Below are 27,559 nucleotides of genomic sequence, written 5' to 3'. Positions count from 1 at the left end.
TTGGAGGGTGGAAGTACGAGCTGACATCCTGGGGTGCACGTGTGGGTGAGGTTATTGGTGTTTCAGATGTTTGGTGGCTGGGCTGTCATACCCCTGCCTACCAGATATGAAGAACATTTTTTCCAGGAGTCCTGCCCTTTCAGAATAAGCTGAAAGAATGGGAAGCAAATACAAGTGAAGAGAGCAAGGGCCTTGAGAGAAGCCTCCTCTAAAAACAGTAGTGTTTATGTAACAGCCAGCACCAAATATTCATATAAGATAAGCTGTGATTTTTACCTTGAAGCATCTGGTGAGGTGACCATTCAGTGACAGTGTGTAGGCAGGTGGTACAAGGGGCTGGAAAGCTGCAGGTTGCTCTCCTTGTTCACTGAAACAATTTTCACCATAAATGATGCAAGTCTGTGTCTAACAAGAGGAGGAAGCAGCCAGACAATGTAAAACCTGGGGAAGGTGTGTGGTTTTCCTTGTTTACTTGCTAGACTGCTTAATAAAGGAAATAAGTAACTGAGGGGACACTTATGTCTTTTCCATCTCTTGAAGCCTTTGGCTCAAGACAAAGTGCAGAAGTGACTTTCATCAAGAGGTGGAAACTTCAGGGACCTGTGATCAGGTCTCAGTAGATGCTGGCCTTCAGTGTGATGTGGGCATAGTTAAGAATATAATCTAAAGTACAAATGTTGAGCTTTTCAATGTGATCTGCTAAACTAAATGAGTATTTAGCAAGAAAATTCGTTGCTCTTGTCCCTCTCACTTAAAATGAGGGGGGCTGTGCTAAGAGCTCTTTGGAGATGCCTCTGCATCTCACCCAAAGCCCCAGATTGCTGCTTAATTTATGCCTCCTCAATTTGAGCTCAGGTTTCTGGAGATGAACACTAACAGTGACCCTGGAGCAAGAGCAGGGTGGTCAATGGTGTGTGTGGCTGGTGAAGGTGCTCCCTGGGGTCCCCCAGACCCAGTGTCTTGCCTTGTGTTGTGTGGGCTGGCCTGGAGGCTGCTGTGTGCTCTGGGCCGAGGCAGATGGACAGCTGCATGTGCCACTGCCAGCGCTGCCTTGTAGGGACATGTGCCGGCTGTTTCTCAGAAGGCTCCTGGAGCTGGTGGCTCCTGCAAGCCTGGCCTTTTCCCTGGGTGCCTTTTAGTGCCTGTATAAATACCAGCAAGCTTCAGATGCATTGCGAATTCTGGCCCTTTTTTTAAACCCAAGTCATAAATAGGTTGGTGCTCACTTGTGGGTCCGGCAGAGCTGTCACTAGAAATGATGTAATGATTAAACTCGGCGTCGTGACGGCTTTCCTGCCGAGCTTCCCTCCCAGGTCTTGTTTTTCTCTTCTCTTCAGGAGCATCACAGGTGCCAGGTGAGATACATTTAGGCCCTGGAAAAAAGTTAATTTAGCAGAACTCACTATGAAGTGGCGTTTCTCTAGGATGAGACAGCCCAGCCACAGTCTGTCTTCTCCTTTTGATGCAGACACTGATTGTGCTCGTTCTGCTTCCCAGGGAGCCCGTCCCGGCTGCAGCACAGCTCTGCACTAGATTTTATAGTTACTGCTCTGTGGAATAAGTGTCATTTTAAAAGTATCCAGCCAAGAAAGAGCACAAGATGTAATTCCAGTGACGTTTGTGGATTTTTTTGTTTGGATTTTTTTTTTCTCCAGAAGGACAGTGGTTTCTATTAAAGGGAATTGGCAGTGCCTGGCCTTTAGCCCTGGGCGGGAGATGAGCTTTGAGGGTTCATCCCTTTGCTGCGGGGCCAGGGTGGTTTTCTGAACTCCTCAAACAGTGCAAAGCTCAAATCAAGCCATTCCTTGCACATCTGATATTTTTGTAGTTAACCTGTGAAGCTTTTGTGTACGAAGCAGAGGTCCTGGGAAGGTATGAGAAACAAGCTATTTTTACTCCATCACAAATAGGGCTTGGCATGTTTATTTTAGACTCTGGAGCTGCTCAGGCCACTGTGGGGTTTTTTATAGTCTTCTACTGTTCCTGTCAGATTAAAAAATCAACTTGAACTCTGGAAATCACAGGAAAATAGGGTGCCCCGGTGTACTTGGCTCCAGTGAGGCTCTGAGGAAGCTGCAGGGAGGAGTTGCCTGTGTTGTGCACTGTGCCAGTCTCGGGGTCTCCTGCATAGCAGAGGAGTCTTTTCTGAGCCACCAGCTGTCCATGGACTACGTGCCCTTCTCTTGCATCAACTGCCCTGCAGAGGAACAGTTTCCTTGCTGGGTGTCCTCACTGCATCTGTAAAAAGTCCACAGCTGAATAACTTGAGGAACTCTGGGGGCCAGAGCAGAGCTTGGCCGTGAGGTGAGCAATGCTGCAGCAGGTCATTTGTGCCTCCTGCTCCACAGAAGGTTTGAGTTGCCAGGTCGCCAGCATAGCTGTGAATATTTTTTTTTTGCTGCAGACAAGTTCACCAGGCAGCGGGAGGTGAAATTAATGAGACCGGCTCGTTTTCCTCCTGCCACTGGAGTCTGAAAAGGGAAGGATTTAGGTCAGTCCTGCTCAAAGAGTGGGAGGATGCATGGAGGGCCCTATTCCTGTCCCTGCATGGCCAGCTCTCTGCTCCTGCTGACGTGGTGTGGTTGAGGAGTGCCTCTTTAATTGCAGGTGTGCTTTGCACAGGCACTTCCAACTTCTAAGCTCTTTATCCCAGTTTATTATTAGAAGGAATTGAAAGTGTGGCAGTGGTGTGCTCACTCCATGGTGGTGGTGTGCCCGGTGTTCAGTGATGGGTCAGTGTTGTGCGAATGTGTAACACAAGCAGCCCAGATCCTCTGCCCACGCAGGCTTAACCTCTCCACTGAGGAGCCTGGGCAGCAGCCAGGGACCAGCTCTGGGCTGGGGCATCCTGTGAGCCCTGGGCTGATCCAGCCCCTTTGGGGTGCGGGCAGCTGACCCCAGAGGCTGCAGTGCTGCAGTGTTTATTATGAGATTCACTAATAAACTGGTACTAATTTCTAGTTAGAGCATTTTACACACTTAGTATTCTAAAGCTCATAATTATTACTGCTAAATCTGGCAAATAGCACTGCTTCTGAATGGCAGATCTGTCACCCTTCCCTCCCATGGCACTCAGTGTGCAAGTGCACCCACTTTGCCCTCCCACAGCAAGTCTGTTGGCCACAGACCAGATGGGGAGTCCAGGTTGTCTGGGACATTTCCTGGCACCCTGGGGGTTCAGTCTGTTCTTTGGGGTCATGGCTGTCTGTAGGTGCCCCTGCTCCTACAACAGGAAGGTTGACCCTCCTTTGTTCTCTATCTTACACCTTGTTCTCCATTTTCTCCTATTTCAGAACCCATCCCTTCCTTGCCCATATCCCTCCAGAGTCCCAGGTAACAGCCCTGTGTTACTTTCTGCTCATCACTTTAAACTCTGCTGCATCCATACCCAAACCTGGTGTTTGTGCTCCATAGGAACTTTCATCTCTCAGCCTTGTGTGACTCGATGTCACCTCGGTGGCCTCACAAATCTCCACACCCCAAAGCTCCCCTACAATTACATGGTGTTTTTTGGCTACCCTACACCAAAGACAAAAATCCCTAATGCAAATAACTGTACTTCAGCCTTGATTCCTCTCCCCGTGTCCAATTAAGCAGTTTCTTAGGTGCAGTCTGCATACCAGTGCAGGAAATTAACATTTTTCACAGTTTTTAGGCTTGCCCAGCATCCTTACCTGGGGGCTGTTGGAACTGCTGCCATGGCTCCCTGCAGAGGTCCCAGCTAGCCGTGGCCAGCAGTGCTGCATCAGGGCCTCCTGCTTTATAGCTGCCCCTGAAGAATTTACAGCCTAAGCTGTAAGGGTGGAAAAGGAGATAGAGGGGTCATGTAGCCCTGTTGTGCTGAGCAGTCACAGAGCTCCTCTAAGCTGATTGAGCTGATAGTGGCAGGCACTTACCTGCCCCAGGTACCTGGCCTGGCAGGCATGTGTTCTCCCTCCCCAGCTCCCCACAGCACTGATGGAGATAACTGCAGTACCCCGGGGCTGTTTTCCCCCTCTCAGTTTCAAGAGCTTGATGAGCAGGAGGGGTTTGTGGTGAGGATTGGGCTTTCAGCTTGGTTGTTATCTGTTGGGTTGAGTTAAGTCTGGCTTTCAGAAATAGGTAAGGCAGCCAGGCTCAGAGTGTCTGGTCTGTTCTCCAAACAAAATACAAGCTTGGCGACAGCGCTGTGTGTTTTGGATTAAGCAGACCTGAATTTATTTGTCAATATTAATATTTGTGTACTGTACAGCGCCAGTGGAAGTCTGTGCTCTGAAGGTTAAGCTGTGTTTAGTTGGTGTCTGGTGCTCAAGGACCTGTATCAGTAATGGGATGGGTACTGGGGAGCAGGATCTGCCATAGCCACACTCTGCTGTGTGCTGTGCTTTGGACCTCCCAAAAGCACAGCTGCTGTGTCTGGGTTTTCCCTTCTGCAGGAGGGTTCAGTATCCCTGCGGATGCTGTGTTTGGGTTGAAGGGCATGGATTGAGGTCTGTGTGCAGACAGGATACCCAGCTTAGGACACAGGCTGATCCATTTCCCCTGTTCATGCTTCTTTGCTGCATCTGTGGAGGAGCAGGGCCTTGGGGGAGCTTTGGCATGTCTGCAGTGTAGTTGGCTTGTTACGTGCAGTACTTGTGTCCTGGCAGCCCTGCTCACTGCTCAAATGGAGCTCCCAGAAACTGCTGCCAGTGGAACGCACTGTGGCTTTGTCAATGACAAAATACCTAGTTCTTGAGAGAGTTACTTTGCATACAGAGTTACTGGTGTATTTTCTTTTGCTTATTGGACTGTTAAAATGGGGGGGAAGATAGATGTGAAAATAAACCTGTTGTTGTTGGGTTGTGAATAAAGATGTTTTAATCCACGATTAAAACAGGATTTGGTGTATTGGTAGAGACCCAATGTTATAATGCAGAATAAATGTGTTTGTAGAAGAGTACCTGAAAAAAACCTAAAAGTGATACCCTAGGCAGTGCAGCGGAGTTTTAAAAATCAGCAGCAATTCTGCCTGGCAGCCTGCAGATCTAAAATGTGAAGCATTGCACAGCACTTGAATAACATAATAAATTTTGAAACAAAGTGGTTTAAAATATTTATTTATTGAAATTATACTCAGGGACTGGAATGCAACTACACTAACACTTAATATATTCCTGGAAGAGTTGTGTGGCTGGTCAGCATTTGTTTTCCAAACTCTATTTTCAGCTCTTCCAAACGTTTCCATAGGTGTTTTGGACAGCTTTTCCCTGGCATGCTGCAGCCCATGGCTGCTGCCAGCAGACTGGGAGAGCCAGTGTGACAGAAGGGCTCTGTGCTGAGCCCCCCACCATGGGAAACCTGCTGCTCTTTCCCAACAGTCCCAGAGCAGGATGCTGGGGGGCTGTGACCTCCTTCCCCACCTGGCATGGGTCCCTTTCCCCAGGACAGGTGCAGCTGTGTGCTTAACCTTTGTTGCCAGAGGAATTCAGCCCTTCTGCCAAATGCCTCATTCTCTCATTCTTCCTTTCCTGGGATGATCCAGCCTGTCCCCTGCTGAAACAACCCTTCCCAGGGTCCTCTGTGACAAGGCTTCTCCTCCTGTGGCTCAGGGTGACCACCCACACTTGTCCTCCTCATGCACCCTTGAAAAAGTTACTTTATTTCTTTTATTTCCCGTGTTTGCTGCACTGGCTTCACCCTGGCTTCTCGCATCCTCCTGATTTCCTCAAAACTGGGAACATGTCAGGTGCATTTCTTCAGCAGAATCTCCCTAAGGGCAACTCTTGAATAATCTTCTCGATGAGGAGGAAGCCAGAAGGGCTGGGGTAGAGTGTCTATAACCACGTTATCACTGGCATCCTGAGACCTGGCAGGAGCTGAAATCGACGTGTGCCTTGCTCTCGCAGAACAAACAGCCTTGCGAGCGGAGCCGCCGTCTCTCCGAGGCCAGGGTATAGTTTGTTTTTTGGGACAAAGACTACTTAGACATCTGGATTGGATTGAGGATTTTAGGGGAAAGATAAATTATTAGTTTGCTGTGAATGGAGAATGACTCTGATTGCTCTGCGAGCGTGCTTTTGCCAGCTCACTGAATTCGCGTTCTCCTGCTTCAGAAGGAGAAACAGCAACTGTGGAGGCTGCTGGCCGTGTCCTGGGAACGGGGGCTGAGCAGACCTTTCCCGACCTTCTGGTGCACTGAGAAAACATGCTCATTTTATGGGCAGTTAATTTATAGAAAGTTCCTGTTTAAATTTCCTCCAAGGCCGTAAAACCGGAGGACAGCTGCACGCATTAGCTGGCTAATCAAACACTGCTCACCCCTGGCTTGCCCTCCCCTGCTCCTCACCACCACTAACTTCGGGCTCCTTCATGTGAGTGAGTGTGGCAGCTTTGGGAAATACACTCTAAAACGTTCTGCAGAGGAGTGGCTGGTGCTGCCAGGGTTTGGAATGTCCTTTCTGAGCCACAGCTCTTGGGACTGTGCTGTTCCACAGGAGTGTGCAGGGTCAGTCAGATTTTGTATCGCACTCTCCCTGATTTATAAAGACTCTGCTGTGCTCTCTGCCCTAAGGAGTGGTGCTGCCTGCCATGGAAATATCCACCCTGGGCTGAAATAAAAACTTTGTTCACATTTTGCTTCTCTTCCAGGCGTGGGGAAAACTGTGATTGTTTCCTGCTGCCTCCTCCCTCCTTCCCCAAAGACTGCAAATAAGTGAAACCTCATAGATTTGTTTACAGTTGTGTCCGAGTTCATCTTTCGGTGAAAGGAAATCACTTTAGATGGGTGCTGGGGCACCCGAGCTCCTGAAATGCAACTTTGCCTTGGCTCCCTGCAGCAACCAGCCTGATAGGATTTCACTATGGGTACGTGCTCCAATAAACTTGATCCTAATAGCTAATTTTGATCTAGTTTGACGGAGAGGTTGGGAACTTAGACACTGAATCTCTTGAGAGCTCCTCAGAGCTGCTTTTTCCTGTTCTGACAACAAGCAGGCTCATGTTCCACCCTCTGCTATAATTGTACTGGTTTATTTTCCATCACCTTCTCACCGTGTTAAAACTAATGATAACAAGGAGAAACTTCTAGCCCACGTGCAGGACTGAAACCCAGAACGAAACTCCTGCTGCTGCCCTCCCAGCAGTGTCTGCTGCTGCTCCTAACAGCTGTCCTGCCTGCTCTCCCTGCTGCCTGTGCTCATCAGCTGCAGGGAAGGCAGCAGAGCCCTCTCTGTTTTGGGGAAATTGCTGTGTTTTCACCCTTATCTCCCTTGTGCTCTAGGGAGTGTTTGACCAGTGCAGAAAATTCCTTTGGCTGTGTGGTTGGAGGCTGCACAGTCCTTTTTGGAGCCCCCTGGTTTATCTGCCAGGAATTTAATAGAGGTATGATGGCAGGAAAGAGCAAAGGTGAGCACGTAACACCCATTAGAAGTTTCTGAACCTGCAAGGGCTCCTGCAATAAACCCCTTCAGCAGGTTGCCCAATGTAATGCAAGAAAACTGGCCTGATATCTCTGCATTTTGTTTAAGCTGGGGCCTGTTTCCCTTCCTTTAAATCTCCTCTGCAGCAGTTGGGGGAAAAAATGCTGCAGAAAGAAATGCCAGGAATGTGAACAGCAGGTGGGGACTGGCAGATGTACTTATCAATCAGGACAGGCTGACGAGTGGTTTATTCCTCTAAAGAGCTACTGTTTGCCTCCAGCTTGGTTTACTCCTGTCCCTCCAACTCCCTCCAGCCTCTACCAAGGTTCAAATTAAGAGCAGGGTAGATTTCCCAGTACTCTGGAGCATGCCATGCTTGGTGCAGGACTCCCTGCTCCAGAAACCAGAAGAAGGGGAGGGTGAGGGCAGACCCTGTAAATCACACTGGAAGGGTTGCAGCAGCAGACCTCATCAATAACATACCACATCTCAGGGATGGGATTTGGGAAGTCTTGCTTCCGTGGTGCCCAAGCAGAAGACAGACTCGATTAGTTAATTGAATTTTCTGCACTGTTGCTTTTCAAAACATGACTTCATATCTCGGAGGAGTCTGGAGTTATTTCAGTGGACAAAACCCTATATTAAGGAGGTGGTGCTTTGAGATCACTTTCATTTTTGAGTGAGAAGACTGACACTCTGGATTGCAGATCTGGACCTGTGAAAAGAGGAGCAGGATCCTCTGGTCCTGGGGCTTCAGAGGGATTGAGCCACGGTTTGGTGTGGCTGCTCCTGATTCTTTGAGCGCCATTCACTTCATATGGAAATGCCTCTTTGTAGCAGGGCAACCCGATTTACATGAAACAACAGGCTAAATGGCGAAAAGCCTTTATCTGTTGATCTCTAAGCAGCTTTCCCGGGAGTGTTGGCAGTGTGTGTTACAAGCAGAGCAAACCTGCCATCGCAAACGACATTATGGATGCTTTTCCCTCCAAGCTTTCATTCTGGCTGCTGTGCTTGTGTCAGAATTCATGTGTTATCCCAGTGCTTTGGATGCACTCCGTTTCTGTGCACTGGTGCAAAGCCCGGGATGAGCCATAGGCTGGCAGGTGATGTGATCAGACCTCTCCTTCAGTGGCTTGCAGGTATTTTCCCTGGCTACTTCAGCTGGTGTGGATCTTGCTGTTGTCTGCAGTGCTCCGGGCACCCAGCTCCAGTTCACAGTGATTTGCCTTTGTAGGGGCCTTGCTGATGTTGATAGTTATCTATAAGAAAAATGAAGGCACATCTGCCCCAAGCCTTCTTATCAGTTTTTCTTCAGATTGTTGCTTGGTTTTGTGAAAGAGCAGTGGAAGAGAGAAATAGCTCTCCCAAGGAATAAGCACAGTGAGAATAAGGGAGCAGGCAGGGGTATAGAATAAAGCAGGCACAGAATAAAGATCTCAGAAACATCCCTTTTTCCAGCAGCAAAATGCTCTTTTCAGATTCTGCTCACAGGGCACCCCCTTGGCTAACGGGGGGCTTGTGCTGGGAGGTGCTGCCTTCAGGTTTTAGAGAGCAGTTTAGCAGCAGCTGAAGCAACAATTCTGGTCACAGTGCTATTCCCAGTGCTACCTGAGTGCACCCTGCCTGGGGCACCTTGCCCTGGCCTGTGGGCCCTGGCAGGCAGCCTGCTCCGGACTGGAAATGGGTCAGCTGGTGAGCGATGCTCCTTGCCGTGGAGCTGCCCTCCAGGGCGGGCACCGAGCAGGGTGCAGGGCAGTGACCAGGGAGCAGCACGTCCAGATGCCCCCAGCCCCACAGCACATTCCCCAGGAGCTGCCTCCCACTTGCAGCCATGTGGGCAGAGCTCCCTGGTGCAGGATTTGCCCAAATCAGCTCCCATTTGGGGTGGATCCAGGCTCAGCTCTGGGTGTGGGGTGGCCTGCTGTAGCTGCTGGGGCAGTTTGGCCTCCTCAGGGCAGCGAGGAGCAGCCGTGTCTGGGTGACACCGGTCACACTACCTGCCACACAGACTGTTTGGAGTGGAATTTAATTCTTGAGCTTAACTGCTCCTTGGAATTTCCCATGCCGAATTTCCATGCTGTGTCCCTGCCTCAGGCTTCGTTTCAGCTTTTCAGCAGAAGCAGTTCAGCCATTTCCAAGAGTTAAAAGATTTTTTAAAAAGTTTTATTTTGTCAGTATTTAAAAACCAAACAGCTCCTAACTGCTTGCATTGAGAGGTGCTCGGGTGGCACAAAGGCTGCATGGAAGGTTGGCAGCCCCAGGCTCTGACTGCAATACCTGTGCCATCTCCCCTCCCAGCAGAATGCCCTGTATCTTATGGATCTTATCGGGTTACAGGCGTCTGCAAGGCTCCCAGTTCACCAGTGCTTTGTAGACTGGTTTTCATAGATCCCGTCCATCCAGGACCTCCTCCAGCCCGGGGCCAGAGGGACTGAATCAGAGTGGGAGGGAGGTGCTGCCTCTGCCACTATCCCAGTGCTGGGAGCAGGAGCCAGTCTCTCCTGGGCTGCTTGCTGACAGCCATGGGTGGGTGATGGGCTCACCTGTCTCAAAGGCAGAAGCTGGAATAGAGGTGGAGAAAAGCAGTAAAGTGTGGTACTTGCTGGGACCAGCTCACGGACAGCCTTAATTCTCAGGTATTCTGACTTTTTAACTCATTATTTACAGCCTTGAGGTTTTACATGTTGCCTTTGTTACCTAGAGCAGCAGCATACTCTGTTGGGAGAGGGGGACTTAAGCTCAGTCTACAGCAGTGAGCAAAGCTCCTGGCTGACATAAGGTCCTGAGGAATAAGTGAGAGGCAGTCTGGCTGCTGCTGCTGCCTGCAGTAGGAGGCACCATCATTACCTTTGAGAGTGTTTTTTGATTGTGTGTGGAAGGTGTCTCAGATCTGTAACCTGGATTTGTTTGCTCTGAACAGTTGACTCTGGTGATGCTGTGGTGTGGACAGTGTGGTCCCTGATCAAAGAGCTGCTGAGTGAGTGCTTGGTGACTGTAACTAGTAAGCCGGGTTATTTTTGGCATAGTGTCTCTGCTTTGTAAGGGATGGACTTACATGAACCACCTTTTCCCCCTACAACCCATTATGAAGCTCAGAAGAGGCCAATCCAGAGCAGCTCTTCAGGGGTGGGCTGTTGTAGAGATCCTGGCTGTGGTGTAATTAGGTTTTTATTTTTGAGCTCTAAGCCCAGCCCCTTCTGGTGAGGGAATGGGGGTTGTGAGCAGGCTTTGTAGCTGGCTCAGCTGAATTACTTGTAAGTTCTCTGCCTACATATGGACCATTCTGCATCCTCCAAATGCTGTACAAGGTGCAAGACGGTCCTGCAGGAGTGACTTGATCTCATCCCTGAACCAACAGTCTGCTAAAGACAGTAAGCCAAGGAAACACTGTCTAACCACTGAAGTTAACACAAGCAAAGCAAAGCTTTGGTGCATGTGGTTGGGTACCTAATTGCTGTGCCTGCCACCTGGGGATTGGAATTGCTCTCTGGAACCTGAATGGGATGTACTGTGATAAGCAGTTTCATTGTCTCCCCACATCTGCAGCAGCTCTGTAAAGCACAGGCAGGCTGAGCACACCTTCAGAGCTCCACGGCCTCCCTGCAGCTCCAGGACTGCCTTTTTCCTGCAGTGCTTGTGCATCTCTCTCTATAGAGCCCATATGCTCTTGCTGAACTGTTTGTGTTCTCTGTGCCATTTGATAGCAGTGAGCCCTCAGGTTTTTCTGGGAAGTGTTTCAGGCTTGCTGGGATATAGGTGCAGCCATAGGAATGTGACTGTGAGAACAGCAAGGGTAGTCCAGTGGGTGCTAAGTAACAGGATGCCCTCTTAAACTAATGACTGGATTTTGGACATCGCATTAGCTGAAGGTCAGGGAGTGCTGAGCCGAAATCAAAGTGAGAGTGACTTGGGGGGTGGATTCAGAAGTGATTAAGGACAAATGCATTTGTCTGCTGTTCCACAGCTTCGGGAACACTTAGGACTGCTGTGGGTGGCTGCTGGCTGGGAAGTGGGGCTGCTCTCATTTCTCTCCCGAGGTCAGCAGCACAGACTGTGCCTGGGGCTGGGCTCTGCTCTGTTCTGCGTGCCCCAAGGCAGAAAGGGTGGTTCTGTGGGGCAGAGCTCCAAGTAGTGGGAAAAGGGGCCTCAGAGGCACTGCTGTTACAAAAGGGTTACACAGAGTACCTCTGACTTGGCTGAGGTGAAGGGGAGAGTGGTTTCTGGGTGTCCAAAGCACACACAGTGAGCAAGAAAAGGTGATGCTTGGAGAGGATCAAACTATTACAAAACCCAGCTGAGTGCTGGTTTAATTTACCTTGTTGCCTTAGAATGGCATCCAAGCATTGGAGCTCTGATGACTTTACCCCCATTCTTGGGATTCTTGCAGAAGGAGTCATCCCATGCTCCACAGTGTTTCTTTGCACTGGGGAAGAAGTCAGTACAGGATCTGCCCCATCTTATTCCATTTTTTCTCCTTATAACTTAAAATTCATATTTTGATCTGCCCACTTCAGGTGCCACAGCTGCTGCCGTCTTGCACGTCAGTGTGCAGCTGTGAGTCTGTGCTGCTGTCCCCTCACAGCCATCCAGATTGTCACCTAGGGAGCTGTGGGACACTGTGGCAGTGGGCTGGGCAAGCAGCTTTGGTCTCCTGTGTAAAAACTGCATTGCAAGTCAAAATAGAGGGATGCAGCCTGTGCTCACACTATTTGAAACACACTGTAATTTAGGGTTTTTTCCTCATAAACATTCAGACCTTGCTTTCAACATCTCTGACCTGTACAAGATGGAGGAGGGAAAAATTACTGGATTTTTTTTCTGCTGTGGCTAAACCTCAGGGCCATTTTTTGAGGTCTGATTGCAGATACCGTGCCAGCTAGTTAACTGTTGCAAATGTGTTACACATAACAGGCTCTGTGGCTGCTTACAGAAGGAAAACAGAAGTTTACCTTGCCTTGTCCTTGCAGTCTCTCTGCCTCCCCTTTTCCTGTAAATGCTCTTTGCCCACTTTGTCCTTGGGTCCCAGTTTTGAATAACTTGTCTGGTGTCCGAGCAGGACAGTTTGGTCCTATTTTTAAGTCCTTTGGACTTTTTTGTCTGTGGAATTTGGGAACAGGGAATGGCAGGATGTTTATTTTGGAATTGCTGCAGGGGGATTGCTCGGAGCAGCCCTTGAAACTGTTTTGTATGAGAGAGAAGCAGGTTATTAGTTAGTTAGTTAGTTAGTTAGTTAACCTGGTATTTAGTTAACCTGGCTTTGTGCTGTCAGGGTTGTCTTTCTGGCCCTTCTTGCCCAGATCCTGAATGCATGATTCCTGATTTAAGGAATGAGCTTGAGCTGAATGTGTCCTGTTGTCTGTATGGATGGGGCAGAATGTCAGTGTTTTAAAAAAGCCTAAATCTCACTGATACTGCAGTGAATAAGTCCGGTCTCGCCTTGAAATAATTGAACTTGTCTCTTGATTTCTCAATTCCAGAGCAGGGTGGGGAGAAAAGCTGGAGCTATCTGTGCCAGTGGACCTCTGATGAGCAGCTCCAGTCTTCCCTGCTCCTGGTTGAAGCCATTGAGTCCATGGTTAAAACCAGATGAGGGTTATTTTATAATTACACAGTGCAGTTAAACAACATAATTTAGTTCAAATATAATTTAGTGACATTAATCCAGCAGGAATGCAATGCAGGCTCTGTTAGTGTCTGGTCTTTTAAGCTGCTTTGTAATTTAAATCAGTCTTCCTGCACCAGAGCATCTGGGAAGGAGATGGATCTGTGAAGCCATGCACTGTCCTTCTGCCTTGGTCAGCTTGGGCTCTTGGAGATCTCCTGCTTTTGGACTTGTCCTTTGAAGGGAAGGGTGGCCAGCTTGGGCCAGAGGTGACTGTGGAGAGCAGAGTGCCACTGAAGCAGTCCAGCCCTTCAGTCCTGGTCTCCAGGAAAAGAAGGCATCTATAAAAATGTGCACCTGCAGGAAGAGGTTGTTCATTTGATGGCTCTTAGTGACTCCTGAATTTCTGCCCGTTGAAGGGCAGTGTGTTGCCCAGCTGGAATCTGCTGATCTTTAGGGAGTTAATTCTTCCTCCAGAAGCTTTCTCTGCCTCTGTGACATGGGAGCAATGCTGCTTCATTTCACAGCTTTCCCATTTTATGGTTGATGGTTAAAGTTGGAACATTTCTATCTCCTTCTGCCAAGAAGCGTTTAGAGCAGTTTTCATGAGAAACATTAAAAGTTGGAGGTCCACAGCTGATGCCCTGGCTGCTCTGCATTAGTCACTGCGGGGTAAATATATTTAAATGAAGAGCTGTGGCAGTCTTGCTAGCTGAGTAATAAATCAGGGCTGAGAAACTCCATGAAGCTGAATCTTAATGCCTTGGCTTGGAGTTGCAGGGTGGGGTGGTAAAGCTGATGGAATGGTGGGATGTTTCTAAACAGAATGTGCCTGCCCTTAGTTACGCTGCCACAAAGAACATAAATACTGCTGCATACACGACTGAAGTGCTGGAAATGGCTTTTTGTTGGTGTTGCTTTCCTTGGTTCCTGTCTCCGCTCAATGTCGGCTCTCAGTGCTTTGCCTCCCTGTGGTAGCAGCAGCAGGTAAGGGAGAGATCCAAAGTTTGCCTCCATTCCTCTGCTTAGTGCCTAAATCCTGGCACTGTGACACCAACCTGTAGGAAATTATAGTGCTTGAGCACTTTCAAGGACCTGCTAGAAATATTTCATTATCTGAGGAATTTTGTGGAATACCCAGAAGGTGATTATAAACCCTTGGAATGTGGCCGTGTCTCCACAAAACACTCCAGCCAAACAGCATTTAGAGGTGACTATAAAACCTCCACTGACCCTTTCTTCTTTTCAGATTTGGGTTTGGTGCCTGCAGCCCTCAGGCTGTGTGTTCCTGGCCCTGGAGGATCCCCTGCCCAAGCTGCCCACGCTTGGGTGCTCCTGCTCAGTACCATTAACAGAGCCAGTGCTTGCCTGGTGGCTGCAGTGCCAGCCTGTCCTGGGGAGCCCAAAAGCTGTTCTAGGGATGAAAAGAATGTCAAAGCACAGGCCAGGGTTCTGCCATGAGCCTTCTGACTCAAGTGTAAGGCCAGAGGTGCAGCCTCAGAAGGGTTTCCTTCAGAACAGGATTTGAAAGTTTGGTTAAGTTTCCTAAGAAGGTGATTTACAGAACTGCCCTCTCTTGTCAGCGTGTCTTTCATGTCTTTCACCCCTCTGGTAGCTTCTGCTTGCTAAATTGGCAGAAGGGGTTTTGTACCTTATTTATATAAATTAAATAGATAAAAAATAGACAGCTGGTACGTGGAAGAGTTATGGCTAAAAAGACACAAGCTCACCTCCCTCCTCTGTGTGACCCATTCAATGTGTAATGTACTCCAAAACTCCAGATTTCGTGCCTTGCTCAGCCTAGGAGTTTATCCCTCAGGGTCTTTCTCTTTTTGTAAGGACTCTTTAGTAGTTGTTAAGACAGAATGTCCAGTGAAAGCTTCCTCTCCAATTAGGATATTCGTTGTTTCTTTTCCATGTGGATTCTCTGAAGCTTCATAAGGGGTTTTGTTCAGCCTTTAATTCAATTAAGAAATCAAGCAAGAGATGTAAATCTTTTTAGGCTCATTGGTTTCGGTGCTCATGACTACAGCTGTAAAGAACATCTCCTGCACGGTGCAGCTGAGCAGCTTAAGGGAGGGAGTGTTTTTGCAGGCTGAGATCTCAAGTGCTGCTGGAGGTTTGTGGATGATTTTGCCCCTTTGGAGCAAGGGGCAGAGGAAAGGCTGCAGTCACCTGTCAGTGATGGTGCCTTGGTTTAAACCTGTTTCTGAAGCAGCAGAAACCTCCTCTTTGATAGAAACCCACTTTCCAGCTCGGTGACTTCTATCAAAGGTCATTAAAGGGTGTGAATTAGACTCAGAACAGCTGGTGGATGGTGAGTGATACCAGGGGACAGGACACACAGTGGTGACTGTCACACCAGCTGCTCCTGCACATGTCCTTTGGCACTTGCTGGGGAACAACCTGCCTGCTCAGGAACACAAGGTCAGGCTCTGATACCTCGTAGTCCTCACATTTAAAAAGTGACATCTTGTGTTTTACTTCTTGTGTCCATGTGCTTTCTTGCCTTGTCTCCAGGTGCCCCAGCTGCCAGCCCAGTGTCCTCTGTCCCAGCTCTCCTACAGGATGGGATGGCTTCTGCTGAAATGCTTTTCTCTCTTGCCAAGGTCTTCTTGCAGAATGAGTGACAAGTTCAGCATGATACAAAACTTTCCTTATTAAAGAGAAAGTTAGAGTCAGAACTCCCTGTTTCATCTTGGTGCCTTGAGTTCTGGTTTTTATTAAACCTTGGGAACTTATAAAACATTTGTGCGTGTGTGTGTGCATGTATATATAGATATATGTACACACATCTGTTGTGTTTATCTTCAAAATATGCATTTTTATGGCATTTGTATGGAAGGAGATCTTAGTCCCATCTTTTTTTTTTCATAAACTTTGTAGTTTAATTTCCTGTGGATTTTAGTACTACCTTTAGCTTACATTCCCTTAAACACAGAATTAAATATTAGGGTTTTTGCACACTGTCGCTCTGTTTTCAGACAAAACCAGGAGTTATGAGCAGAGTTTTCAGGGACTTGTTCTGTCTGACTGTGCACTGGAAGTGCAAGTGAAACCAAAGCCACATTACAGTGCATGCCCTGAGGCAAACAGACCCTTGCTCTGCCCTGCTGCAGCTGTATATTTAGCCTATCTGCCCTTTCCAATAACAGCCAGGAGAGGATGCCTGGGGAGGAATGCGAGTCATCATTTCCCTGAATGCCATCCCGGGATCAAGTGATGCTTGAGCCAGAACACTGCCCTGGTAACTCTGCCTTCTATAAAATTGTCTGCCCCACCCTTTTTATTTTTTTTTAAACCCACGTGAAGTTTAAGCATTCCTGTTCATGACCCTACTGGGTCCTTAAGAAAACCCATTTTGTTTGAGTTAGTTTGGCTTCTGGTCCTTCTATTAGAGGAGAGCGTGGGCTCTTGTTTCCCATCTCCCTAGTGCCCCAGTGCATCCCACTTTGTTCTCTTTGAGCTTCCTTCAGGAAGGATCCATTTTATACCTTGGATTCTCATCACTTTTCTCTGCCAGCTTTCCCTTGAGATGGGCCTGGCTCACAGGATACAGGAGGTGTGGAGTGGCATTGTTGAAGCTGTCCCTCTGCTTTGGCTTGTTGCTGGATGTTTGTATCCTAATTTTTCCTGGCTGCTGGCAGCAAGCAAATGACAGTTCTACCTGGCTGCAATGTTTGCAATTACAGGGGAAAAAAGATTTCTGAGGCCTTCTAAATACTTGGGAAGATAATATCTGAGCTTCCTTTCAACTGAATGCACTTGAAGATACGATCTGAGTTGGCTGTCTGGGAATAACAAAAGTGGAGGAAGGGATTGATTGTGGTTGCTGAAACTTTCATCAAAGAGTCAGGAGTGTTGCCTAGCCAAAATCTGCAGCTGCTGGTCGCACAGTGGACACTGAGACATGGCTCCAGCACAGAGCAGGCAGCACACAGAGCCTGCAAGGGGCCAGTCCAGCAGGGTGGATGAGCAGGGGCACATCCGGATGGTTTTCCAGCAAGTCTGTCAGGTCAGAGTGGAAGTGCATAGTCAAGAGGCACCTGTGGGTACCATGCCATCCCTCCTGCTGGAGGCTGGGGAAGGTGCTGCCTCCAGAACAAGTCTTGCCACAGCATCTTGCAGAGGAAATGTGCTCTGCAGGGAAGAAAAAACATGCTCCAGCTGCCAAAAGGGATCTGGTGTCCTTTGCGCTTCTGCTCTGCAGTGCCCCTTGCACGTACCTCAGCAGGAGTGCCCTGGCTGGGGGTTTTTGGGACTGCCAGGCTGCTTCCTCCCCTGCACAGCACTTGCTAAAGTGCTTGCTGGAGCATGTCCTCAGCGCTTACCTCTTCCAGGAAAAGAAATTTTTCTGGGAATGGATCCCCAGTTGGGGAGGACAGTGTAGTAGCCCAACCTCTGAACTAACAGATGGGGCAAAAAGTAAAACTAGGCTCTTTGCATCTTTTGTCACTCTCACAGAGCAGTAATGAAGGTAGCAAAAGCTTCCTGTCAGCTACAGGAAAATTAAATATCTCAGTGCTTGCTCTAGCAGAATAAAAACTGCTGCAAGGTGTCAATGGCAGTGACCACTTCCTGCACAAGTGTCACGAAACTGCCTGTGGCTTCTGGAACTTGAAAGCAACAAGTTAGTGACAGCTTGCAGGCGAGTTCCCCATCAGCAGGAGGGTGCTGCTTATTTCCCTGCCCAGTACACATTTTTAGCACTGCTGTTTCGGGTTTGTTTTTTTTCCCCTAGATTGTTTTTTGGTGTCAGGGTTTCCTGTTACTGACACCAGATGTGCTGGAGACGAGCAGTGCAGAAATACAAGAAGGGAGGAGGATGAGAAAAAGCACCTCTTTTTGTGCCTCTGTCCTTTGGGCTGGGTGTCACTTCTGGGCACCTTCACCACATTTGATGTGGTGACAATACACCATGGGGACACCATGTCGAAATGAAGTTTTAGGGTGAAGAACTGAGTACAGGTTGGTACCTCCTGAGCTGATGGTGTCTGGGGTGACCAGCTATTGATGGCTGTGGGGGGAGAGGGTGGGAGGTGCTCCAGGGGCCTCAGGAGCACTGATCTGGGGCTTCCCACTCGGGCAGATCTCTCAGGGTCCAATCTCTGATCATCACGCTGCTGTTTTGGTTTTGGTGCACACGTGGCTTTGAGCAGGCAGCTGTGAGTGCAGCATAAGCCAGAAACTGCATGAGCTTGTCCTCCAGTCTCCAAGTAAGGCCACCACCCCCAGATGTGCCTGGTTAGTGTTGTGCAGGACACAATGCTGTCACTGAGCAATGTGGAATGGGGAGAGCTATGTCTCTGGTGGTGAATCTTCTGTCCTCTTCCTGGCCTGTTCCCTCATGGCAGATGCCTGCCCTGAGTCTGTGTGTGACCAGTGTGTCTGTGTGTATGTTCTGCTGTACATCCCTGTCTGTAAGTCATCCTGTGGGCAGCACTGTCTGGAGCTTGGGTCTTCTGTGAATGTACATGGCAGAAGCCACTGAGGTTGGAAATAACCCCCAGAGGCGTTTGCTGCACTTCCCATAGCCTTTAACACAGTCTGTTGGAAGGGCTGCGCCTTTGTTTCAGGTATGTCCGGAGCAGGGCAGGCACAGAAACTCTGACCATTTCCTAAATTTCATGCTCCAGGCTGTTCTTTGCACATACTACATGTCAGGCTTGCAGGCTGGCACGCTCTTGGGCTTGAGGAGACTGTCAGTTCATGGCTTGGTGATGGGCTGCTGTGCCCAGACACACTGCCTGCAGGCTGTCTGTCCCTCCTGCCCCCTCCCTCCCTTCCTGGGCTCCTTGAGCGCAGCGCAGCCGCGGGAGCCCCAGCCGCCTGTGCCCGGGCCGTGCCGCCAGGCTGGCACCGGGGGTGCCTGCTGTGGTGTTTGGGAGCGGGCAGCAGGGCCGGCAGAGAGCCATCTTTGTGTGCCTGGCCAGGGACACTGCATCTCATCATTTCATCATTCCTGCTGCTCGCTGCCCTGACTCGCAGGCGCGCGAGAGCTGACGGGGCTTGCCCGGAGATCTCCTGTGGAAACACGCACGGAGCTCTCTGCACAGACAATAGCTCTGCTCTGCAACGGTGCACCGAGTCTTTTTAGCCTAGTTTGCTTCCTTAGAGAAAAGCCACTTGTTTAATGCTTTCTTTAATGAGGATATTGGTAAATAAGCAATCAGGTAAGTGGGATTCCTCTTAACTCTTAAATATCTTCTTAACCAGAGTCAAGAATTGCACGGCAGTTACTTGAGCTTTCTGCACGCTGGGCTCAGTGGCATTAATATGCTGGTGGTGATTAATTACCGCAGCCCAGTGATGTGATTGTGTGCTTGAGCAATTGGATTAGATGCAGCTGGACAGAGACTTCACTTTCACTGGTTCTTGCTGAAGTGGTGTCGTAATCTGCCACAGAGGAAGAGTCATTTCTAGGACAGCCACCCTCCTCTGGCTGGGATGCTTCCCCTGGCTTCACACCTGGGTCCTGATGGGCAGAAGGAAAGGTCTCTGGGAAAATGAGTGTCTGGGAAAAGGTACTTTATCCTGTTCTCAGTCTTTCCTTTCGTCCCATCTTCTGCCTGCGCTGTTCAGCGTTCCTGGATAACAAAGGTACAGCATGTCCTTACCGTGTCAGTGGGTCTCAGAGCTGCATGGAGAGGGAGCAGATTCCAGCATTGCCTTGACAAGTCAGCATCATATCAAATGCAGCATCATAACTTCACCAAGCAGGCCCAGTTCCGTGGCTCTGTGAGGGGTTTGGCACTGGAGATCAGGAATCAACCTTGGCACATGCAGCAAGCACTAGGACTGAAGCAGATGTTGATACTGACTTTGATGTTTCATCCAACACTCTGAAGGCTTGAACTTGAGACCAAAAGAGCTCTCACAGAAGCACAAGAATAAAGAGAAAGTAAGTTCTTTCAGAAGATCAGACAGAACGAAACATCCTGAAATTCAGGACTAACCTGAACCTTTGTGTTTGTTCTGTGAGACTGGGCAGTGCAGATCCTGCTGGAAGGAGGAGCACAGTGCCATGTAGAGAAGCTGGGGTGGTCTAGCCTTCCCTCATGACTGGGAAGTGCTGCCTAAGTCAGTCAGCTCTATGACCTGATGCTTCCTAGAGATCAACAGAGAACCGCCTGCAGAATTCCATCTGTGTTTGGGTTTTGGCCCTGTTTTGAGTTTCTGGGAAACTGTGAAGCACTGAGGCTTTTGCTCCTGGAGGACTTCAGTTCTGTGCCACTCACTGGTCACTGACAATGACCCAGAACGTGGACTTTTCCAAATACAGCTGGGATGGTTTCTCAGCTGAGTCAGGGTTGTGTCCATGGTAGTAGTGCCATGTGAGGTGGTGTGGGCTCTCAAACCAGAGGCACCAGGCAGGTCCCAGCACTTGTTCCAGCCTTGCTGCAGGTAACATTCACGCTTCTGCAGCTGCATCCAGACCTGCAGTGCTGGTGGCCAGTAGACTTGCAGAGCAGCACTGCTGGCTTTAGGCAGGGGATCTCCTATCCCAAAAGGTATTCCACCTTGCACTGATAGTCCATGTGAACTGCAGCATTGCAGGGCAGTGCCTTGTACAGCCCTGCTGATAGCTGGAACCACCCTGCTTTTCCTCCTTCACACACTGGGAGAGGCTGGCAGTGTTTCAGCTTCTGTCCATTGTGTGGTGAGGTGGAGCTGTGTTAAGAGGGGTTTTTTTTTTGGTGGCGCAAGTTTGTTCTCAGCTCTTCTGTTTGTTCTTTGTTATCAGCTACTGAATTCCTCCTATACCTCCTGTGTGCTCCACTCCTATATGCTGAGCCTGTTCTTCCATATTTTCCCTAAAATGAAACTCTGAATTTGCAACCTGCAAGTGTCACAGGAGCACATAATGGCCATTTGCTGGGCTGGGGGGCACATATGGGGCAGTGTTTGTTGACTGCTTTGATAAGTATTTCTGAAATAGGTGATGACTTCATCTTCCTGTCCTGCTCACCACAGATACCAAGAACCAGCTCCTTTCTGCCCCAATGCTCCTCTCCATCCAACAAAAACGCCCCAGGCTGGATCACGTCATTGGGCTGAGCAGCACAGAGCTGTACCACACTCATGCACGAGCTGCACTGCAGTGGGACAGGGCAGGGGCTGGCCTGAAGCACCTCTCCAGGTGTTTTACAGCCTCATCAGTTGTACACTGTGTGTCTGGCTGTCTGGGGGTCTGTCCTCTGCTCAGTGCAGCAGTGAGAGGCAGCCACGGGGCTGCTGCATTCCTCCCCCAGCCACAGTTCTCTGATCCTGCCTGTGCTTGCCATCAGGACTTTCCAATGAGCACGTTTCAGAAGTAGCAGCTCATGGACAAGGTACCATCACTGCTGCTCCAGGCTCCATGGAGTGTGAAGGTAGTTCTTTCAGCTTTGTAAGGCACAGTGCAGGGACAGAGCCCCCTGATTTCCCACTGTGATGAGCAGTGACTTCCTCAGGACCTCTTGCAGGTGTCTGCATCATCTCTGTAGGACATTCACATGGCCTGTTGGATATTCTCCACCAGACACCTACTGTAGTACTCATTTACCTCCTGAGATAACTCTTGTGCTCATCTGAAATCAATTGCAGCATGTCAGATCCTCCTCTGGCCACACAGGGAGCTGGTGGGAGAGATGTGCCCTACAGGGATTGTGCCTTGTCCCTACCCAGCAGCCACTTCCTGAGGATAAACTGGAGAAGCAGCTCAGGCACCTGTCTCTGGGTGAAGACCATCCTATGCTGGTGGTTTTTCACCCAGAGGCTGGTGGGGCACTGAATGGGCTCCCCAAGGGATGGTCACAGCCCCAAGGCTGACAGAGCTCAAGAGGCATTTTGCAAGGCTCTCAGGCACATGGTGGGATTTTTGAGTGTCTTGTGCAGTGCCAGGAGTTAGACTTGATCATCCTGATGGGCCCCTTCCAGCTCAGCAGAGTCTATGGGTCTGTTCCTTTGCCTTTGGGAAGAGCCTGGCTTTGCCTTCCTTGTTGTTTCATCTGGTGCATTCCCCTCCCAGTCTGCTCAGGCAGCTGGAAGCACAAGAGCAGCAGGGAGTGGCTTTTTTGTAGCGCTGACCTTCTTACCAGCCATCCTTCCATCTGTCTTGTGGTTCCCAGCAATGTTATCCTGCCTCTGCTGTCTCCTCTGCCTTTCACTCGAGACAGGCTCTCCACAGAGCAGCGGTCAGATCAGGTGTCTGCCTGGTGGATCCTGTAGCCAGAGGTTATTGCATTCAGCTCCTCATTCCTACTACCCACAGCCCTCTGTGCTGTGCCCTGGGCCTGTTACCTTGGGGTGGGAGGTGTCAGCCCTTCTCTGGGTGGGTTTATTGTGAAAGACCCATCGAGGGGTGCAGATGTGCGGGTCCTTACACGCTGCCTCTCAGCTTGTCTAGAGCTCAGGCTTTAGGGTGAGCCACCAAACCTTATCTTTCCTGTTATTCCTAGAGCCTGCTGTGGTAGCCTTGGGCTTGGGTGCCTGCATGGGCACACCTCTGCCTGCTTCTGCAGGCCTCTGGTGGGCAGTGCACCCTGCCTGGCCACAGCACAGCGGGCAGCTGAGCCCTGTCGTGCTGCTCTGGGAGCTCTGCAAGGGCAAGAAGCAGTGGGATTTCCCTTCCCACACAGACTGGCTCCAGGGTCTCTTGGGACAGCCTGATGTGCATCATATGGTGCAGACAGAACAGGCTAAAATAAATCCAACTGGGAGCCAGTGGTTGGAAGCTGTGCTGATTTGCTCTGGGAATTTGGAGCCACTTCTCTCTCAGCCTGGGAAAAAAGAGTTGGTTCAAGGCATTAGGGAACCCAGTCTTGTGTACTCCTGGTGTTGAACAATGTCTGCTTGGTCTGTGTGTCTGTCCTGCCATCCTGTGTAACCCACCATTGCACTCACTAGTGCAGATTAGTTACCAGGGGCTGTGCTGGCTGCAAACTGCCATACCAGAGTGGGCAGTACAACTTCCCTGGGGTCCCAAATGGCTCTCTCCTCTTCCAGGAACCCACTGGTCTCCTGCAAGCAGTCTGTAAAGAGGAACATGCTGGCACAGATCTCTGTCTGCCATGGCTGAATGCTGTCTGGAGGGAGAAGAAGCAAAGGAAACCATGGCCAAAGGAACAGAGAGAAAGGAGATCCAGGGAAGCAGGGAGGTGATAATGATGGGAATGAAGTGAAAGAACAAAACAACAAAGTGAGGGAGGGCTGGAGATGTGTCTTGTCAGAGTGTGGGCACAGGTGAGCTGTGCAAGCAGGAGAGAGCTGGATGGCAGCATAAACCCCTGCGTGTGCATAGCTCACTCCAGTCTGATTTGAGGCTGCCTGGTGCGGGCCCCCAGATCAACTCTGAGCACACTAATACAAAAAGCTGGACCTGAGAGGAGACCTGGCTTGAAAACCAGGCTCATGGGTCAGAGGAGCAGAAGCATCTATCATGTGTCAAGCCATTAGGATGGCAGCTTTGGACTTCCAAATGTTTCTTGGTATCTTTCCTACTGGGTAACTGGCATTTAAATCCACTGATATTCCAGCCTGGCTGCAGCTTGCCTTGAAAGGTCAACTATTATTGTTGTGCTCAGTCAGCTTTGGTTGTATCTCCCTTGTCTCCCTACCTGTGGCTATCTCAGGATGCTGTCCCTCCAGAGCAGCAGGAACATAGCTGTGTGCATGGAAAAGCAGGAGAATCTTGTTTCTTGGGAGATGCTGTATGTCAGAAGAGGAGCTGAGAAGCTCTCGTGCTCTCTGATGGTTGTGGTAACTTGCAGTTAAATCAAAAGCTGAGGCACAGAGAGTAACATGGCCAGTAGCCTGTGCCTGTTGCAAGGTCACTGTGAGTTGACTGGCTGGCTTGGGTATCTGAATTAATGTGCTGATTGGATTTCCTATGTCTAACCAGGTTCCCAGGACTCCTAGGATGAGGCTGCTGTGAAGGACTGGTGGATCCCCTGCCCGTGCTGTGGTGCCTGCAGATTCCCCGTGATCCCCTTTCCAGCTGGAGCACCGTAACCAAGGCTGCTGGGAAGAATGACTGTTGGATGCCTACTGCAAGCCCCTGTCCTGGGGAGGACTTGGCTCCCTGTGCTGCTGCTGGCAGCCTCTGCTCACTGCCACTGGCCCAGCGAGCCGGCAGAGGTGGTTCGGGACTGGGAGAACCAGCTGGAGGCCTCCATGCACTCGGTGCTCTCGGAGCTGCGGGAGGCGGTGCCGGCTGTGGTGGGAATCCCCGACAGCTCTGCCGTGGTGGGACGCTACTTCAGAGTCTCCATCCCCACGGATTTAATTGCTTCCAATGGAGAGGTTGTCCAGGTGAGAAACACCATTCCCCGAGGATTGGTTTTGGTTATATTCATGCAGGATCGAGCGGGTCCCTGACCGTGTTCACAGGGGTCCCAGGATGAGGGAAGAGACGAGGATCTGACTCCATGTTTCAGAAGGCTTGATTTATTATTTTATGATATATATTATATTAAAACTATACTAAAAGAATAGAAGAAAGGATTTCATCAGAAAGCTAGCTAAGAATAGAATAGAAAGAAAAATAACAAAGGCTTGAGGCTCGGACTCTCTGTCCGAGCCAGCTCACTGTGATTGGCTATTAATTAGAAACAACCAACATGGGCCAATATAAGATCCACCTGTTGCATTCCACAGCAGCAGATAACCATTGTTTACATTTTGTTTCTGACGCCTCTCAGCTTCTCAGGAGGAAAAATCCTAAGGAAAGGATTTTTCGTAAAAGATGTCTGTGACACGGGTCACCCACTAACAGGCTGGGTCATGAGCCTGGCTGGGAAGCAGCCTTACAGTTTTGTAGGACTACAGGAGAAAGATTTTTATAAAAAATTACTCTCATCTCATTGCAAAGTTTCTCTCTTCTGTAACAGAGAAGACTTCTCAGGGATGACTGATTGACTTTGTTGGCTGTATTTAAGCTGTGAGATGCTCTGCCCCTGGAATGATGGGCACATCCATGAGGAGATCCTGCCATGGGATCTGGGGAGCCACAGATTCCCTGGGACTGCTGCTTAGGCTCGGGGAGTTTGCTTCACTGTGGTAACAAAACATTGCCAGACAAACAGACCCTGTCCTGCCAGCAGGGCTTTGGGCTGCCTGTGACACTGTCTGTCCTGACATTGCCCCTCAGTCCCCTTGGGAAAGATGGTAGCCTTTCCCCTTATGTGACTTAAACTCATACAAGGCACTGCAAGGACCTGAAAACTGAGTTTTGGAATCAGTCCTGAGTGTAGAATAGCCCAGAAGGTAGGGACATGGCCATACACAGGTGTGCTCATTGTTAGTCCTTTCCTGGAAGGGTTTGCTTGGATCATGTGGAATTCAGAAAATTCTCTTCTTAAAAAACAAAACTGCCTTCCAGTCTCAGGATTTCTTTTCAAAGAGCATTATAAAGCATTATAAAAATACAAGCTTCTGGTGTGTCTTAGAAGATCAGAAGGAGACGGAGAGCAAGTCAGGAGCAAGTCTGACATCTCAGTTTCTCCTGGAAGGCAGGTTTGGTTTAGCTCTGTGTGCAGTCCCACAGTTATCCCAATCCTGATATGTGATCCTGCTGGCTCCAGCAAGGGTGCCAGACCACAATGTGCCAGGGTGGGCAGAAAATCTGAAGAATGCAGCTGTTATGGACAGAGGGTCAGACAGGGGGAGGAGAGCAGTGGGTGAGCCCCTGGCCAGAGGAGTCAGGGAAGGGGCCAGGCTGGTCTCAGTGCTGACCCATGGAAAGGTCCCTGCCCAGCCTCACCCACAGCCTGTGCTCAGAGCACAGGGCACCTGTACAGCACCAGGCTGCCAGAGCTTGTGGTGAGCCCCAGATCTCATGTTACAGAAATGATAACTTTAGGTTGGGATTTTGCATCCAAGTGGCTTGTTCTGGTGTTGTCTAATAGCTGCTTTGATGGCAAGAATAAGTGTCAGTATTTATATAACACCACAGCTTCCTCTGTCATCTTTTCCTGGCACAAAAGTCAACTGTGATAGCTCAAGTAGCTGCAGGAAAATACTGATGAATTATTTCCACCCCACCTGATGGCTTCAAATTCTGCCTCTGCCATGTAGGTGTGAGGTGTGTTGACCACCACCAACACACCTGGAGAGCCTGGAAGGGCCTGGGCCCAGCAGGACCCAGCAGCTGCTGGTTGTGTGGAGTTCAGCAAACTCTGGGAACGATTTTCATGCTTATCCCTGGGTTTACCCGAGTGCATGTTGCATCTGTTCACCTTGAAATTGATTTTAAAAGTGCAGCAGGCTCTCACTTAGCTGCTGTCTCTGGAAGGGCTCTCCTTGCAGAGAATGCATGTTGGCTGCTGAGCACAGCTGACCTTTGCTGTGGGGATTTGATTCCTGGCTAGTGAGAACTGCGTAGGCAATTTTGGGTGCTAGGATGCATTTTTGTTTTACTGGTAAGTTTCTGGGCAGATTGCTCTGGTCTTTTTCTCAGGCTGCCTGGCATTTCTCAGCTGGAGCAGTAAAAGCATAATGCTTGTGAATCTTAGTCTCTGGTGTACTTAAACCCTGCTAAGAAAGAATAAGGACTTCTGTGCCTTCTGAGATGGAGCAGGGTTTACAGTGAGATATGGTTACTGGTATTTTTTCCTCTTAAATTTCAAAGAAATTGTCTACAATATTTTATTTTTAAAAGTTGCTGACAGTTCCTGTCCCCAGACTCCCACTGGAGCCTGGAGAAAGTGTGATTGCTTAGTTTCTAGATGATTCCCACTGATTATTTCTAGGATTGTGGTGGGGATCGCCTTGAAGCTCCTTCTCAGATCCCTCTCCCTGCTTGTTAGCAGATTCCAGCCAGCTGTAGACAAAATACTTTTATCTGCAAGCTGGGTTGTGGGATGGAAACAACGCCAGGCATGTGCAGCGTGGCGGAGGAGTGCCCTGCAGGCACGCACTCCTGCACAGTCAGGTATGTGCTCCTGGAGCAGCCCCCAGCCTTTCCCTGCCACCCCCAGAGCTGCTGAACAACAGGTGAGAGTTTTATGGCTAAGGACAAAAGCAAGATTATTTGAATGTGCTCAAGCTGCAGAGAAAAGAAGTAAAAAACTACCACGTGCCTTAGTTTCAGAGTCTGCTTCCACGTTGCTCAGGGCCATGGTATCACCCTTCCCCTGGGCCTTGTGTTCCCAAGCAAGTGCCTTGGTCAGGCAGTATCATGTCCTCTGAAGAGCAGCTGGAGCTTGCAGCTATTCCAGCTGTTGGATTTGGCAGCAGGTCAGTCCAGATGTTGTCCTCTCGCTTCCTCACTACAGCAGGGTTTCTGGCTGTAAGACTGCTCTCCTGCTGTCTGGACGTGGCTGGGAATTAAAATTCCTTGCTGTGGCTTGCTAAAAGGCATCTTGCAGCCTTTTCTGTCACGTGTGACACCAAAACATTGGTATTTTTACAAAGTTTGGGTTAAAACACCCAATTTCCCCATATCCTACAGCCCCCTTGCCATACAGACAATATATGGATGGGTTGCCACTGGCTCCTGCTGGCTCCTGGCAGATGCTGGCTAGGACAGAGTAAACATGGGCATTAGTGCTGGTACCTTCACCAGTCATCATCTCCTTAACCCCTTTTCCATGAG

General features: G+C 49.5%; 1 protein-coding gene across 6 annotated transcripts in view; it reads left to right on the top strand.

Moving 5' to 3' along the window:
• Nucleotides 1-27,559, top strand: part of DAG1 (dystroglycan 1) — a 49,943-nt gene that overhangs the window by 10,317 nt on the left and 12,067 nt on the right. For 4 of the 6 annotated variants that reach the window (XM_030956744.1, XM_030956739.1, XM_030956742.1 and 1 more), the window contains exon 2: nt 23,867-24,276. In XM_030956744.1, coding sequence (XP_030812604.1) covers nt 23,995-24,276 — 282 coding nt within the window. In that variant the 5' untranslated portion in view covers nt 23,867-23,994. Of the gene's footprint in view, nt 1-9,938; nt 10,019-18,922; nt 19,158-23,866; nt 24,277-27,559 lie in introns of those variants that run through there. The other 2 variants (XM_030956741.1, XM_030956740.1) reach the window with 2 other exon arrangements.

Source organism: Camarhynchus parvulus, chromosome 12 (assembly GCF_901933205.1).
Source record: "Camarhynchus parvulus chromosome 12, STF_HiC, whole genome shotgun sequence".
Taxonomy (NCBI): domain Eukaryota; kingdom Metazoa; phylum Chordata; class Aves; order Passeriformes; family Thraupidae; genus Camarhynchus; species Camarhynchus parvulus.
The sequence above is the reverse complement of the archived record's forward strand: the minus strand, read 5'-3'. Positions and strand labels throughout refer to the sequence as shown.